Consider the following 17,954-nt stretch of genomic DNA (forward strand, 5'->3'; position numbering starts at 1 on the left):
CTTATTTGGATTATAAGAAACATAGGTTTTGTTTCTTTTGAACCTGAAACAGTTATCTTTGGTATAAATTATCCTGATCACTCACCAGTCTTGGTTTCAAATGATTTTTGGTAATTTTCCAAATCAAAATCACCCTTAAGGATTTAGAACTGTTCAAAAAGACTATTCAAAAGAATAGTCATATAATTTGGAAGAGGAGACACAGCATGTGTTGAATGCCGGTCATACCACGACTGCTTCGAATAGATCAATACTCATCTGGGCTTACATATTCTGGAGTGTTATTTAGGCAAAACATCGATCACTATTTCTTTTTTTTTTTTTTTTTGAGACAGAGTCTCACTCTGTTGCCCAGGCTAGAGTGAGTGACATGGCGTCAGCCTAGCTTACAGCAACCTCAAACTCCTGAGCTCAAGTGATCCTCCTGCCTCAGCCTCCCGAGTAGCTGGGACTACAGGCATGTGCCACCATGCCCGGCTAATTTATATATATATGTATATATACATATATATATATATATATACATACACACATATATATATATACACATATGTATATATTTTTAGCTGTCTATATAATTTCTTTCTATTTTTAGTAAAGACGGGGTCTCGCTCTTGCTCAGGATGGTCTTGAACTCCTGAGCTCAAACGATCCACCTGCCTCGGCCTCCCAAAGTGCTAGGATTACAGGCATGAGCCACCACGCCCGGCCGATCACGATTCTTTATTGCCACATTTCTTTGATAGCAAATGTTTACTTACACCTGTAGTAACTGCATGTTCATTTGATATGGAATGTGTAGTATTAGATGTGCCATAGCAAGGATGAAATAAAATCTTATTTTGAATTTAGACAGAAACTATGGCCAGACAGATTAAAAAATGGGGCTGTTTCTTCATTCCATCAACTTTTACTCTAAGTCACTCTTGTCTTTTACATAAAACGAGTCCGTTTATATGTGCTGTATAAAATTATCCAAGAGAGGCGACTTGAGCAGAATTCTTAGTTTTCTAATATTTTTAATGCTAATATAGCCTTCAAGGGCTTAATAGTTAATCTATTAAATTATTAGTTCTCAAAAGCCATCTAAAGAAGCAGAAATATACAGGGCCATACGTGCATCCTCTGAACTAAAAGAGAATAAAAGGCCAAAAATGGGTGCAGCTGGCACTATGGAATAAATACATGGCTCCTTGTCAAAAGCAGAAATTAAAATGTGCCAGTGTCATACGGCAGAGCCCCGATGCTCTGTGGATGCAGTCATTTGCCATTTGGCGTATGCTGTAGTCCCTACCACATCTTCATGGTTAAAACATTGTCATGTGACTCCTCCTGAAGTCCATAGGAAGATCCATGACGTAACAAGGACTCCAAGTTGTTTGTGGCCGGTCAGGGCCCACTCTCTTGGACAGGCCAATTTGGATGGGGCTATCCAGTCATAAAATTCATTTGACTGATTCTGCCCTAAAACTTAATGTTAGGAAAACATCTCTCGGAGAGCTCCTCTCCCCCTACATGCTACCATTTAAAGGCACGCATTTAGGATTGGGATAAGTCAATGTTACTGAAGTTGAATATTCCAGGGCATGATTACCTGAAGGAAATGATGTCCAAGTTGTTTGAGTGTGCTCTGGCCATCAGCATGGCCAGGTCATTGGCTTCTGAGCCACTGTTCGTCAAGAAGATGACCTGGAGAGGACAGAAGACACGTGGACTCATGCTTTAATTTATTTCCGTAGTGCCCAATTCATTCAAAATCACTGTGTGCCCCAGGTCTAACTATTAAGGAGAGTTCCCTTCAGTCCAGTACAGGTTACTTAGTTTCATCATTCCGTGAATTCTATAGCTCCTCCTTCACTGAGCCGCTGTGAAGTGCTACACACGCAAAAATGGCTGAGAGATTGTCTCAGCTATGAAACATTCTGGGCTTTCTGATATTCTGCAAAATGCTAAGGTTGGGAGACTTGCTGAGAGGCACACTGTGGTTAGTGTTGAGCAGCCCGAGGACCGAGGACTGGGTCTCAGCTCCTGAACCTCACCTACCCCACCTGATTCTGCAGGCTTGGGATGTGGCAAGACCCCTGGCCCCGGGGACTGTCCCTGCCTGCCTGTGCTGTGTGTGCAAATGTTGAAAAACAAGCCAACAAACAAAAAATGCAGCTCAGCCTGAAAAAAACAATGGGGAGAACTAAACGGAACTCTGTCCTCTAGACTCTAGGGCTGGGAGGCCTGTGTTTATGACTTTGCTGACTTCCCTGCCTCTGTGCTTCCATGAACATCTGGGGCTGGACTCAGGTTGCAGCTATTCCAAGTTTCTTCATCTATTCTAGATAATATAGTAAATAATGTATCTAGATAATATAGATAACATAGTAAAATAATAATAGTTAATGCCAGATACTGGGCACTGTTCTGGGTTCTTCATATATATTAACTCATTTAATGCCTAAATGCAAATTGTAGCCAACATTTTAACATTTCAATTCCATTTAAAAACTCAGTCATTTTAAATGCAAAAAAACTCATTTAACAAAAATATCTAAGTGTATTTTAGACCAAATGAACAGAACTGGCGTTTATAGAAGAGAAAAGGCTCCACTCTTTGAAATGCAAATGACTTTGCAGAGAGGCTATGAAGCAAAGAGATAAAACCGTTCTTGAAGACATTGATGAGACCATCAGGAGGTCTGGGGCCCCTGGTAAGTGATTTCTGCAAAGACGTGGTGAGGAGAACGACTGAGAAGAGGCAGAGGCTAAGAAATGACACAAGTGAACCTTGACTTGTTTCACCAGCAATTCATAAATTCCTATCTTCTATCTGATTGCTTTCAGATATAGCTATCAGCTCACCACTACGGATGCACAATGCACAGACCAAAGTCCCTGCCCATATTCCTGCTTCCTAGGGCAACTCCCCTGGAATCATGAGACTCCTGTCCCTTCGAGCTGAGAGCGTGGATCGTACCTTAAGAGGCTCAGGAAGAAGTGCCGAAAGCTTCTCTGCATACTCGTGCATTGGAGGGTGGAAGAAGAGAGTGCTGGTGTGCCACAGGCGGCCAAGCTGCTTCTGTGCCACTGCGTTCACCTTCCTGGATGAGCAGAGGAGCAGAGTTACCTGTACCGTCCTCGGGCGCGTCCCTCCAACACACGCCCTGGCCATCGAGCCCAAGCACACCGCTTTCTCTCAGAGTTTCAAGAGGCAGGTTTCGTCCACACATCAGAAAAATCTCCTGTAACCACTAGAGGTGTCCAGCAATGGGATGTGTTGCCTCAAAAGGTAATGAATTCCTCACTGAGAAAAGGGTTCAAAGGGATTTTAAAAAGGAAATGCCTAGTTTAGGAGGGACTTTGGGCTTGGAATTTCTTCTAACTATGCTTTTTTTTTTGTTAACCATCCTTTGAACACTTTGGAAAATAGAGATGATTTGCTATAAGTCTGAGTATCTTCTCACTTTGTTTTTCTAAAGAACTGTAGATTCATCAAGCACATGTATATACGATCAACAGTTTTTCCCTCAAAGAAGATTCCAGTATCTGGGTCAGTGTTGATGAACATTTTGTAACTATGAAGCCACAATCTTTGAAGGATCGAAGGTTCATATTGAGGATTAGTAGAAATTTGTGGAGTATCAGCAAACTCTTAAAAAGGAGAGATACTTCACAAAAGTATGTTTAGCACAATATATCTGAGAACCACATGAGGCATGAGATGGGGAAGGAAGCCTGGTAATGTAGACAAGTGAGGTGGACATGGTGGCCTTTCCAGGTACGGGAGGAGACTAGTGTTAGTGGGAATTAGTGGGAGAGGGGCTAGCAAGGGGGGAGTTTTGGCAGAAGGGAAACTGGACCTTGGCATCAGGTTGGCTACAGGAATTGAAATCAAGGAAGAGTCAAAGATGACTTCAACATTCTTGTCTGGAACACTGGGGGACCCCAAGATTAGTTGAGAACTATGGCCAGTTGTCCAGCTCCCCAGCTTTTAGCAGAGGACTTTCCAGAGCAGGAGGTTCATATGCACTCCTTGAATCAATGCACATGTGAACTGCAACAGTTTTATGGAGATGATAGATTTAGGCTTGGAAATGTTGAAGTTGAGCTGATGGCGGAATGTCACAGGGCAAAGGGCATCCTAGGTGACAGTGGGAGATATAGGGCATCTTATCGCTCTCTCTGGGTTATTAGAGGTGTTATTATAGCTTGGCAGGAGGCCAAGCCTGAAGATGTAGAGTTGGGCAATGCTGTTGAAAGCGTAGTAACCAGATGAGTAGGGGTGGGAGGTGGGTGGCACCCATGCTATGGTGGGACGTAAGGGAGGGAGGCGGTCAAGAGAGAAAAGCTGCGGGCTAAAGGGAGCTGGGACACCCAGAGTCCAGAGATCAGACGGAGATCAGGAGAAGCACTGAGGTGTGAAAGCCAGTGCAGTGGTCTCTTAACAGGGGCAGTGTGACATGTTATTGGGAGGATTCAATGAGAGTGTTTAAAATCATTCTCTGCTCCATTTCTCTCTACTTCTCTTATGTTTGTTCATCCTATGTTTGAAATTGAAATAATCTGAAATTTATTTTGAATGCTCCCTGGGATCTTGCATGAGACTGGTGCCTCTGGAGATGGGGGGGGGTAAGAGAAGGCCGGGGAGGAAGAGATGAGGGCTGGGCCCCGAGGCACTCACTCCCCACCCCCTGACTCTGCCTCCTGCTTCGACAGCAGGGCCAAACCTATTCAATTTGTTTTAGACTTGCTGATTTATTTTCTTCCCACTCCTGTGAGTTTTATTGGTCAGATTATTAAAGACAATGAGATGGCTGTGCAGAAACCAAAAGAACCACAGAAGAACGCGCCAAAGGGCGTTTGCATAGGTGAGTTGATGATCAGTACTGTGGACAATCTGAAGATGAATGGACCAATACATTTCCAGGTGAATTTCCAGCTAGGATTGTGTCTGTCTCTTATCATACTTTTTTTCCTCTTGCATCTCTCAGAGTCCATGAAGAAGATTGTCAGGCTAGAAATCACTTCTCATCTCTCATCATCTCTCATCCCACATATCTGCCCCCCGTTTCTCTGAGAGCCACCCGCCTTTCACTCCCTGCCTGTCCCTGCATCCCTCTCTTTGAGGGGGCTGTTGCTAATGACCAGTGTGCACCGCAGCTCCAGCCACGTGGCACATGCCACAGTGCATGTACAATCAGAACGACAAACTGCTGCATTGTCAAGGAAAGAAAAAGTACAGGGTCAAGATTTTACACCCGGGAAATAGCAGGGAGTATGTCAGCCACGATCTGTAACAGATGTTTTTTAACGGGGGTAAATGAATCAGGGGTTCTGAGTCACTAACATGATTCTCCTCCATATATTCTTCTGCAATTAAAACCCTGGGATTTTAAGGATACTCACGGGTGGCAGTGACCGACACTGACAGTGACAATTCCGGAAAAGAAATCCAGGTATCTGTTCCCCTCAGAATCAAATAGCCACTCCATATGCCCCTGGTGGAGCAGCAAGGGCTTCTGGAAATACGCTGTTGCCATAGGAGAAAGATGTTGCTTGTGGATCTCCAGGACACGGTTGTAGGCAAGGGACTGCAGACAAGCAAGATTATAAATCCCTTCTCTGTAACTCTGCATTTCTTACTAGATCATCAGCAGTCAGGTTAACAGGCCTAGTCTCTCTAGGGAACTGCACAAGGCGATGCTGCCCCAGAGAGGCTCACAGGTGGGTGTTCTCACCCAATACCCTCCTGGCAAGAAGTTAAAGCCCTTCCTCCGAAGGAGGGGAAATTATGATTTGTAGCCTTTCGGTCCCTTTCTAGATCAAACACGAAGAAAGGGGCTGGAGTTTCTACCTCTCAATGGAAAGCCTTGGCTTTGAATTGATTTTGCTTATTAAAAATGGATTTTGGAAGCAAATATCTGAACTCATAAGTAATTAGTCTGAACTAATAAGTCGTTTTTGTTGTGGTTTTTTAAAAAATAAGAATAAAGTGCTGGTGACGTTTGTGTCTCTATTACAAAATCTCTCTCCCATTCTTCCCTTCTTTGTGGGTCCCTCTTGACTCTGTTGATTCTGCAATTTCTAACCTGCAAGTATTCTGTAAAATAAAGGAGTTATTGTGTGTGTGTTGGGGGAGGGTAGGGAGAAGAGAGAGAGAGAGAGAGCGCGCGCGCGCATGCACGCACCAGTCTACTTTTTATTAGACTGAGAACAAAAAGATAACTCTATAATTTTGGAATGGAGGACTCAGGAAGACCAGATCATGCATTGCTACATGAATAAGTCAAGAAAGGAACAACATTTTTTTTTAAAAGCAAATGTGTGCCAGCGCATTTGTGATGTAGGTATTTCCCTGACACACTTATATCGTCATGCATGGTCTTTATTGTCCTCTCTTTCTCTCTCTCACACGTGCACACCAATTCTTACACCAGTATTAAATGACTTAAAGGATAGAATATCTGTGATGGGATAGCTTAGTGGCAAGCAGGGCCATTTGTGGATCATTCTTTTTTTCAATTTTTAATTATTATGGGTACATAATATTTGTGTCTTTATAGGGTACATGTGATGTTTTGGTACAGGCATACAATGTGAATTAATCAAATCTTGGTGATTGGGGTATCCATCACCTTAGGCATTTAGCATTTCTTTGTGTTAGGAACATTCCAATTACATTTGTTTAGTTATTTTAAAGTATACCCCCACTTATTGTTGACTCTAAGAAACAATTGAGACTTCCCAAAAGAAAGTACCTCTTTGGGTTTTCCTAAAGCCCCTAATCTTACCTCGTATCTTTCAGGCGTGAAGTCACAGGGAGGCATTTTGGGTTTGGTATGAAGACTGAGCTTGGTTACTGATGTCCAGGAAGCACCTACTGAAAGTGAAGTGAGTTAGGATCCTCCAGTAAGCCTGGCATAGGTCTGTTTGTGAAAAGCACCTATAGTTACCTGAATTAAAATGCTTGGGTGATTTTATTTCTTAGTTTTTAAAAATCATTTTATTAATCAGCCTTTGGTTTGGATGTAAAAACTGAGTATCTCAATAACACATTTTGTGGAGGGGAAAAAACAAAAGATAGTTCCTCTTGAATCTAATCCAGGAAAAAAAAAAAATCTACTGCAGTCCCTCACAAGCTTGGGAAGCTCAGTCCAGGTAAATTGCCATGTTACTTCTGCCATGTCGATTCTCTCTTCAGTGGACAAAACTTCTGCCAATGCAGTGTATTGATGGAGTCCATCCTTGTTGCTAATAGAGGTGCTTTCTAGGCTCTGAGCTGCCCAGTGCCTGAAGCCTCTTGCATAGCCAGTGCCTGGTACATGGTTGGCTCTCAATACATATGGAATTAATTTTGCAAGGAATGAGGAGAGACAGGTGTTCGGCAATGTACTGTATTAAAAATACATACAAATGGGTCTGGAAGATAAAACTTCCCTCCAAAACAAAGGCTGCCAACACAAGACCATGACAAAGCACAGAGAGAAGCTGAATCACAGTTATTAAATATTTGGAGCTAGGAGGGATGTTAGATTTTTTGGTGTGTGTCAAAATGCTTATGGTATAGATGATGAAATCAGCCTAAGGTGGTAAATTATTAATAATTTAAGGTCACCAAGCTAGTTATCTGAAGAACAAGAACAAAACTCCAAGTTTCTGACTCCTAACCTTCTTTTTCACTCATTCATCAGCCACCTTCTCCCTTCTCTGCCAGCGCTGACTTTGGCCTCTCCATAGCAACAGATCAAATAATGGAATCAGAACGTCAGAGCTGGAAGAGATCTCTAGAGACCTGAGTACTCTTGGAAAAGAATGCTTCTAATTTTGAAGATTAAGGTCAACATCAAAATGATTGTACAGGTGGAAAGAACTAAGGAAATGATGTCTCTTACTCAGCATGAAGGTTTGAAGGTGTGAAAGAAATGTTGGCGTTTTGTGTGGCTATGAAGTCATAGTCCTGAGAAACATAGTGATCAATTGTGTTTTTAAATGAAGTTGGAAAGTAACAGCTCTGACTATATCTTCTTTCAAAGAGATCCCATTCATTTTTCTGCTCTAAATTATCACTAATGTCATTAATTTGCTCTTACTTTAAAAGCAAGTGGCTTTTGGCTATCTATGAGTAGAAATGACAAGAAAAGATAGCTTAAGTTTTCTGAGAATTTCACCTTTTGAAAGCTTTTCTTCATGTCTCTTTGCATTAGTTATTCTTCTGAGATGGAAAAAAAATTCTGAGTGTTTCTACGAATTAAAAATCCCTTTACTTCCTCAGTGTCATTTTCCCACCTGCAAAATTGGAGTCTCCCATTGCAGAGGCCGTAAGCTCTCTTGACTCCAAGGCTATAGGAATTATGAAAGTAGGTTAGAGGGGGATGGGAGTTAAAGAGAAAAACTTGATAGAAAAAATCCTGAATTTTAGACAGTCAAGACAGGTTTATTCATTCACTCATTTGCTAACGTGATAAGCATATGACGATGGACTGAGAGTTCCAAATGAAATACATAAACTTCTGCCCCAAGGAATAACGGAAAGAAGGAAGTAGGGAAGAAAGAAGAAAGAAAGCAAGGAATAGAGACAGGTAGCAAGCAAGCAAATAGGAAAAAGAATTAGTCAATAAGTGAAATAAATAAAACTAGAAAATACCTCAAAATCTATTGACTGTCAATAAAAAACCAAAACTCAAAGATAATAGGAATAATGATAAATGATGGACAAAAAGACATAAAAATGCTTTTATTTTCATTATGTGCCAGAAAAAAATTAAAATCTAAATATCTAGATAGTTGCATGCATTTTTCATTCAAAATAGCCTATGTCTTGAGGATGACTTAAGAGTTGAGGGTTAATAAAGTTTTTCTTGAGTTCTTGGAAAGTGTGTGTGTGTGTGTGTGTGTGTATGTATGTGTGTGTGTGTGTGTGTGTGTAGTGGGGGAAGACAGAGCTAGGGTAGAGTGGGGGAAGGGATAACTGAGATTTGAGTTAATAAAACTAAATCCTAGGTCTATTTCTGAATAGGCTTTTTCTTTTTTGTTTTTATTGTTTTAACTGATTGACTTAAATTCAATTCACCAATTTCCACTTTAGTTCACATGAACAACTCAAGATGTTTAAAGGCGAAATTCAATTTGGAGAACAGGACTACTCTTACGTAATAAATGCCAAGTGAGTAGCTGGATTTAATTTTCCAGCTGCCTAATTCTCATGGAGTTCTACAGAAAGCAGATTACCTTAACTTTTTTTCCTTTCCCCAAAATCATGATATCAGAAAGGGAAAAACTACTGGGCAAGGTAAGTGTGAGAAATCAATTTTCATGAGCATTTGGAAATTCTAGGGGAAATTCTCTTTGTAACAATAAAGCTTTTCCCAACATCCACAACCAGTTTTCAACCCAGAGGAAGTATTTACCAGGCTTTCTCACCCTTTAAAATGAAAAAAATAATAAAAAAACCCAAAACAAAAAACCTTATAAAATACTTGAAAATATACGATGGACACAGTGTGATTTACTAAAATGCTAATAATGTCTCATTTCTGTATAGCATCTTGGGTAGCTTTAAATAAACTTGTCACATCTGGTATCTCCTCTGACGCTTAGGATAGCTCCTAAGTTAGCTCCTAGCTCTTGAGTTAGGAAAGGAAGGTTTTATCAGCCTTAGAGCCGAGGAGGCAGTGGCAGATAGAAGGAGAGGCCTGGGCAGCCTGAAGGCCCCTCGCAACGTTGAGGGTTTGAGGCGCCCCCTCTCACAGAGGCTGGTGGAGCCTCGCTGGGGCCTGGATGTGTGAGGGGCAATGACTGGTTGGTTGGGCGAGAAACTTCTCATCTGCTCCCCTGAGCTGGAGCTGGCAGCTCTCACACTCAGAGCGGGTCCTTTTCCCTTCACAAACTGGTCCGCATCCTACAGGACGTCGCAGGGGACACTTGTCATTGTTGCTTGGTATCGTCCAGCCCACGCCATGATCTCTAACACCGCTGTTTCTCTGCGGCGGACCCCTCTGTCCTGTGTGTGCTCTGCCTCCCTGCAGAGAAGCTGGCGCGAGGCTGTTCCAACCGGAAGTTCCTCCACTCCTGCCCCGCCTTCCTCGCTTCTCTGCACCCCGGACCCTGCCCACCTGCTCACCCTGCTGGCGATTATCTCAGCTCCCTCAATGGCCTTCCAGCATCTGCCCTTTCGCTGAAGCTGAACAGGGGCAGTTGTTCACGAGCAGGGGCTCTGCCTGGGTCTGACACCCCTGGGTCTTCCTTCTGCACTGTCGGGAGTAGGCCTGCTCTGCCGTCTCCCCTGCAGGCCCTTGGCCTGTGTTAAATCAATGCTTCCCAATGCAGCTGGGACTGCCTGGAGGGGTGAAGGTGGGAGGCCTCCCTTTAGGGCTAATTTTAAATTTTTTTAAGAAAAAAATTTCAAGAAAACGTCTTGACAAAAAAAAAAAAAAAAAAGTCAAGAAAAGGTTTGACAGGAGGTGGGAAATTTCTAGCTGGAAATGGGCATATGTACCATCCCTTCACCCTCCCGTGCAGCCCTGCTTTGTGGGGGAGAAGGCATATGTTAGGAAAATGGCACATTGGAGCACACACCACACCTACTTGGAAATGTTATAAATTTCATACTCATTAGCTAATTATAGGAAAGAAGGCACCATTGAAATATTTTATCCACTCTTTTATTCTAAAAATAGATTGCTTCTATAACTTTGTGTACATATTTAGCCCAAAGTGTGCATATCAGACATAAACAAGGCTGAGTGTTTTATGCATAGGAATATCACACAGTAAGTATGTAGGTATATGCAAAGATTGTGATTTATTTATTTTTGCATATCTGACAACACTTAAAACATGGTGATCTCCTTGTCTCGTGTAGCCCATTTCCCTTTCCTCCTATTTTATCTTTCTATCCCCTTACCCTGGTTTGGCTTTATTCATAGCATGTATCTCTACTGGGTACTTTTTTTAAAAAAACATATTCACTTGTTTATCTATTTATTTCTGTCTCCTTCCTAGAATACACAAGGGCAGGGGCTTTGTCTTCACTGTGGCTACATCTGCACCACTGGTGCATAATATATGCTCAAATACTTTGAAGGCATACTTTGCACACAGCAGGTGCTTAACAAGGGTGTGCTCAATGAGTGTGTGTTTGGATGAACAAACACAAGCAAGCATAGAAGGTAAGAAAATAGTTGGCATAAAGTCCCCAAAGGTTTTTGGAAGGCCAGGTGCCAAGCAAGTGTGGCATTCATGTCTATGCGGCATGGGTTTGCAAGATTATTTTTTCTGTGTGGTTTCCTTGGTGGACCTACGGTAAGGAGTCCCCAATGAGCTGATCAAGATTTTAGGCACCTGCCTTTTCTAGGTCACCTACTGCCACCATCAGTCCAGCTCCACAACCCTCAGCGGCTGGGGTAGGAAAGGGGAAGGGGCAGCCTACAGGGCATTTCTCTTGCTGTGCCCAGGACTGGTACTTTCAGCATAGTTTCCTCCTTACTGAGCATGAGACTCTGGGTATCATTTTAGCTGCTTCTGAGAAAATGGAATTAAGTGATGTTCCGGGCAAAAGATCCGACTGAGGGGAAAGAGAAATCGAAGCAGGACTTGGGGTGGGGAAGACAGTGCCTGGTGGAATCCGTCTGAGTTTGGAGTCAGACAGACCTGGCTTTGAATCCCAAGTTGTCACTTCTCTGTTTTTGTCTTTGATCACATTTCAAAATTATTCTTTATTCTTCTGTCTCCTCCTCCGTGGAAGAGGAAAATAGTACTCACTCACAGGTTTGGTTGAAGATGAAAGGAGATAATGCATTTAAAGTATCAGGCATGTATTAAGTTTCAAAAAATTGCAGTTGTCGGGGGAAAAAGACCAAATAGGAAAGGAAGGAAGGAGGGAGAAAAGGGAAGGAAGAGGAGAAAATGCAGACAAAGTTGATCATGAGAGGGAATGGGTAAGAGTCCCTTGTACCTGTAGGACTCAGGATCCCACTATGGCACATAAACACGCAGACAGCTGCTTAAGCTCATGTGTGCACGGGGAAATTGGTGAGGAGGTGGTGGGCTTCTCGCCATACAAGATCATGTGCTAATCATGAGCACATGGGGTATAATTCCTAAAGCTACCTGTCTGGTTCCCTCAGGTCTCCCCACATTTTCTGCTTCTGCTGCAGAGAGAGCAGAGTCTGAGTGGAAAGAAGGGGGTGGGGGACTCTGGGAATATCACAGCCTTTCTCAGAGTCTCCTCATCAGCATTGAGGGGTGGCCCCACTTCCTAGGGCCATGGTGGCACTTTGTGAGGATGCTTTATGCCTTTTAAAATAATCATCTCTGGGCATCTACATATAGAAGTTAATACCTGATTTCGAATTGATTTCATTTTCATATTGCAGTTGTTATTGTTTTGAAATTGTGTTTCATTATCTATGAATTTCATTTCAGGACAAAAGGAGGCATTACAAAATATTGGCATTGGTGACAGGGTGAGACCTCTGTGCTCCACGCCTGGTCTTGAAGACCCCACCCAGGCCTAACATTCCAGAATCCCAGGCAACAGGCTTCAGACCTCAGGCTTGTCCCACTCACGAACCCTCTGCCGATCCACATTCCCCTGGTTTCTACTCACGGCTCAGGGAAGGACGTGGCTTGGGGGTCCTGGGAGAGGTCACCAGGCCCAAGGCTCTTGGCACATGTCTCGGGACTAGAGTCATCTCTCCCAGGCAGGAAGCAAAGCTGCATGGAATCAGCCTCGGGATGGTCTCCAGCTGCTCAGGGGCCTGCTGGACTTTGAAACTAGGAGGGGGAGGTGGCTCTAGAAGGGAAATCCTGCAGTGGTGACTGCCAATGGCTTTAGGCCAGTCCCAGAGCCGCCCACTGCTAGCAACAATGTTTCAGGGGGGAGAGAAAGAGAGTGGGGGCGAGGGGGGATAGAGAGAGAGAGAGAGAGAGAGAGAGAGAGAGAAGGAAGAGAAGAGAAAAGAAGAGAGGACGAAAGAGAAGAGGAAAGAAAGCAGGCCGACTGAGCAAAGGTCACCTGGATTAGTTTTGTTAGTTCTGCGCAGCATCAGGGTGGCACATCAGGGTGAGCTGCTCTCTGTGGCAGGGTGGTGATGGGTGTGGCAGAAGGGGTCAGAGAAGGAGAACCAAGGGGTGTGAATAAGAGAGCAAGAGGGAGTGTCTGCATGAGTGAATGAATATCGAAATTGGTTTGGGGGGTCTTAGAGAGAGAGAGAAGGAACGATGGGGGAAGAGGCATTGAGAGGGAAGGCAGAGAGGGCGCCAAAGAGCCAGGGAAGGCTCTGGACAGTTGCGCATCCCCTGAGGTGCCCAAGGAAGGCAGATGGTTTAGAGCTGAGGAGTTAGTGTGTTTTATTTTTATTATATTTTTAATTTCTTAAATTCCCATTTATTCCATTCCTGCCACCTCAGCCCCAATTCCCATAGCAACTATCAAGTGTGTTTAATATATATTCTTTTTTTGGCACGTATTCTTCTGAAACGTGTATTGTTTAAGGTGAAAATATTTTAATTTATGCAAATATGTAAAATATGTGTCTTTTTTCCCCCACTTAGAGTTATGTTTTTAAGCTCCAACCAAGTTGCTATGAGTCTATCTCTTCCAGGTTTCCCATTGCTTCAGAACAGGAGCCGTGCTTTGCATGGCAGTGCCTAATGGGGACAGTGAGTGACAAAGGCAACCAGCACTAGGGTGTCAAATGAGTGAGGCTAGGTGGGTGTTGTTAATCTTGGTTCACCCTGTAGAGAGGACAACTGCCTTGGCTACATTCTTCACCAACACCCAGGAGTGCCCACAGGAGGAGAGGGTACCAGGTAAGCACAGAAAGTATGTTAAATTCAATGTAAATTATCCCCTTTTGCGTGGGCTCCCAGCCCATTCTGCTTTGGGGGCAGTAGAGAGAGATTATATGATCTGGCTGGTCAATTGCTGCAGGAGTGACCCATGTCATTGAGGCCAGTGGACACACAGCCTCTCCCGAGGGTGCACAATCTGTGCTGTGGTTGGACCGAGGGAGAACATGTTGAGTTCCTGAGGTCTGGCATGTGCTCTTCAGCCCTGCTGTGTTGTGGTCAATTTTGCCTTTGTGAATGCCGTAGGCTGTCGTCTCTTTTGACTTGAGATTTTTCTTGGGCTATAAATTTAGAGATTGTTGCAGTGATAGGTACCCAACATCAGGATCTGCCTAGACCAGGGAAGCAAAACAGTACATTTGGAATAACTTCTAGGGGGGAATTGAGATGTTATGCCTTCTTCATCTAAAAGAAAAAAAAATTTTTTCTGATTTCCTTAACATAATATGTGCTTTTGTTAAAACAAACAAACTCAAGTCTAGAAGAGTGTAAAAAAGAAAGTATAAATCACAGCAAATCTGACCACTGTGTTTTAGTAAACGCTCTTTCAGAAATATTTCTCTACATGTGTATATCTGTGTATATACATGCCATTTCATAAGCTGAAAGTCTCCACACATTTTATTTAATAAGTCCCTTTTGATGGATAACTAGATTGTTCACAGCATCTTAGGACAGAGAGTTTCATGCACTTGACTAATTATTTTTTTCTTGGGATAAATTCCTTGAAGAAGGATTCCTAAGTCAAAATGTATGTACATTTTAAATGCAGCCGAATAAGATGTCATCAATTCATAATTCAACTAACATTGCACAAAACTTTTGCCAAGATATTCACTCTTTTGGTCTCTGTAGAATTTCATGACATCCATTGAATCTGAAAACTGGAATGAGGATGAAACTTAGATTCCCTCTCGATCTTCATCCTCAACCTAGAAATCACTTGGAATATCAATCCAAGATCTTACCCTTGGTTCACAGATGAAACTCCAATTAAACAGATGTTACATCTGAGTTGCAAGGGATTTTAAGAGACATCTGCTCTGAGTCGCTCCGTTCTCTCTCTTTTGAGCAAATCAGGTATCATTTTCTCCATTTTACATGAAACCAGAGAAGCTGAGGAACCACTCCAGTTTACACAATGGTTAGTGGGAAGGGCAAAGCATCAGTCTCTCACCACGCCCTGAAATTCTCTATTTCTCAGATAATGAATAACTTTGAAGGCACAGAATATATTTCATCAGGAGGGAAATACTGAGATTTTTCTTTGAAAAAAAATATTTGGCAACTGTGGAAACGTGGATTCTTTTGTCATGTTAATAATTGTAGGGGGAGGGTTTTTGCACACAGGTTGACCAATGATGCTTCAGTTAAGTCCTCAGTGTAACTGAACATTGCTCTTCGCCCCCAGGTACTTGTCGATGACAAAACAGGGTCCAGTAAGAGATATGGAGGATAAATAACAACTTTTCCAAAGTAATCATTTCCCTTTTCTAACTCATTTAGCAGTCGTGGAATTGAAGGAAAGAAAAACAAAACAAAACTGGGGGACCTCAGGTACAATGAATTATGTGACAAGGATCTTTAATTATATCTTGTTCTTATAGTAATTATTAGAGAATTGGCTGATTTGAATAATTCAGATTGTAAAAGCAAAAATTGATAGAATTATAAGAAGTAGAACAATCCCAGAAGATACTAACTTATAAATCACTTCAGAAAATGAGCTATTAAGCAGCAAAAAAGGCCAAATCTTATAAATGCAAAAATCCTAGATATAGTCTTCACAAATTGCATCTAATAATGTTCATCGGGTGTTGGGCAGGTGGGAGAGGGGAAGAGGGGTCGGGTATATTCACACCTAATGGGTGTGGTGCGCACCGTCTGGGGGTTGGACACGCTTGAAGCTCTGACTCAGGTGGACAAAAGCAATATATGTAACCTAAACATTTGTACCCCCGTAATATGTTGAAATAAAAAAAAAATCAAAGGCCGGGTGCGGTGGCTCATGCCTGTAATCCTAGCACTCTGAGAGGCCGAGGCGGGCGGGTCACTAGAGGTCAGGAGTCGAGACCAGCCTGAGCAAGAGCGAGACCTCGTCTCTACTAAAAAATAGAAAGAAATGATTTGGACAGCTAAAAATATATATAGAAAAAAATTAGCTGGGCATGGTGGCACATGCCTATAGTCCCAGCTACTCGGGAGGCTGAGGCAGAAGGATTGCTTGAGCCCAGGAGTCTGAGGTTGCTGTGAGCTAGGCTGACACCACGGCACTCTAGCCAGGGCAAAAAGAGAGAGACTCTGTCTCAAAAAAAAAAAAAATTAAAAAAAATTACATCATGTACAAGTGAGGTTTATCCAAAGAATGCAAGGGTAATTTAACCTGGAAATATATTCTTTAAAGTAATTCTCTGTAATAATTTACATATTAGTTAACAGAAAAGCCACATGATCATATTGATATATGTAGAAAAGATTGTGAAAACTTTTAACACCAATTAATGATAAAAATTATTAGCAAACTAAGACGATAAAGGAATTTCTTTAACATAATTAAGGGTATTTGTAAACACTTTTGGAGTCCAGAGCTGATCTCTCTGCCCTCCTGTCCTCCTGTCTCTGGCCCCTCGTTCTCCCCGGAGGCTAGCCATGGAAACTAGAATTCCTCTTCCCCAAGGTGGATCACAGAACCAGAACCCCCTTTCCCCAAAGCCAGCCATAAAACCTAAAAACATTACTCTAACTCTCTCCCTGACTTTCTGTGTAAAACTTGGCCATAAAGAAATTATCTGATCTACCTTGTTTGACTGTAGGGTGCCCATTCCATAGAGGGTTCTGCTCCATACCCAGAAGGAAGGAAGGCTGCACAGAGAGGCCAAGAATCCAGACAGACAGGCCTTGCCGAGTTTGTCTGCTCAGCCTATTAGGGTTAGATCATATACTTTTTGTTCAGTCATATTTCTACATGGCTGTCCATACTTTGTTAAACCTGAGCATAAAAATCAATGATTTTCCCTGTATCTTTGGATCTTCATTCTGAAGACTCCCACGTCGTGTAAAATTATGATCAAAAATTGTGTATGCCTTTTCTCCTATTAATTTACCTTTGTCAGTGATTTTCAGTGAGACTTCAGAGGGTGAAGGGGAAGCTTTCCGTTGGCCCCTACATCTACATGATGCATTATATGTAATAGTGAACTTTGAGTAGCATTCTCTTTCAAGTCAGGAACAAGAAAGAATGCCCATTATCCTGCTTCTGTTTAAAACTGTACTGGAAGCCCTATCCCAGGAAATAGACCAAGAAAGAGAAATAAGAGGTATGAGGACAAGAAAAGAAGAAACAAAGTTGATATTAATACTTTCTGATGATTCAGTTGTAAAAATCGAAAATCCAAGGAAACCTACAAATTATAAGAACTAATAATTGTAAGAACTAATAACAGGATGCAAGATCAGTATTAAAAAATCAGTGGATGTTCCTATATGCCAGCAACGATCACTTAGAACAAGATAATTTTAAAAAATTATCTGTTTTTAGTAATTTTTAATTTAAAAAATATTCTGTTGGCCGGGCACGGTGGCTCACGCCTGTAATCCTAGCACTCTGGGAGGCCGAGGCGGGTGGATTGCTCAAGGTCAGGAGTTCGAGACCAGCCTGAGCGAGACCCCGTCTCTACTAAAAATGGAAAGACATTATATGGACAACTAAAAATCTATATAGAAAAAATTAGCCAGGCATAGTGGCGCATGCCTGTAGTCCCAGCTACTCGGGAGGCTGAGGCAGTAGGATCGCTTAAGCCGAGGAGTCTGAGGTTGCTGTGAGCTAAGCTGACGCCATGGCACTCACTCTAGCCTGGGCAACAAAGTGAGACTCTGTCTCAACAAAAAAAAAAAAAAAAAAAAAAAAAAAACTGTTGCTATTGTTGCATTTACAATAGCAACAGAAATTATATAGTACATAGGAATGAATCTAATAAAACACATGCAAACAATTCTGAAGAATAGTATAAAGTTTTATTGAAGATCAATGTAAAAAAGTGATATATCATGTTCATGATTAGGGAGACACAATATTTATAAAGATATAACTTCTCCTAAAATTAATCCATAAATTA

At 42.2% G+C, this 17,954-nt stretch overlaps 1 protein-coding gene across 4 annotated transcripts in view; it reads right to left on the reverse strand.

The window, feature by feature from the left end:
- The window catches only part of AGXT2 (alanine--glyoxylate aminotransferase 2), a 36,429-nt gene extending 23,506 nt beyond the window's left edge, over positions 1-12,923 (reverse strand). Inside the window, exons 1-5 of one of the 4 annotated variants that reach the window (XM_069492617.1) lie at positions 12,596-12,923; positions 6,780-6,868; positions 5,395-5,579; positions 2,966-3,089; positions 1,595-1,689 (exon numbers count right to left, since the gene is read on the reverse strand). In XM_069492617.1, coding sequence (XP_069348718.1) covers positions 1,595-1,689; positions 2,966-3,089; positions 5,395-5,579; positions 6,780-6,868; positions 12,596-12,680 — 578 coding nt within the window. In that variant the 5' untranslated portion in view covers positions 12,681-12,923. The remainder of the gene's footprint in view (positions 1-1,594; positions 1,690-2,965; positions 3,090-5,394; positions 5,580-6,779; positions 6,869-12,595) is intronic. The other 3 variants (XM_069492615.1, XM_069492614.1, XM_069492616.1) reach the window with 3 other exon arrangements.
- Between the last annotated feature and the right edge of the window lie 5,031 nt (positions 12,924-17,954).

Source organism: Eulemur rufifrons, chromosome 17, assembly GCF_041146395.1.
Source record: "Eulemur rufifrons isolate Redbay chromosome 17, OSU_ERuf_1, whole genome shotgun sequence".
In the NCBI taxonomy this organism is placed as follows: Eukaryota; Metazoa; Chordata; class Mammalia; order Primates; family Lemuridae; genus Eulemur; species Eulemur rufifrons.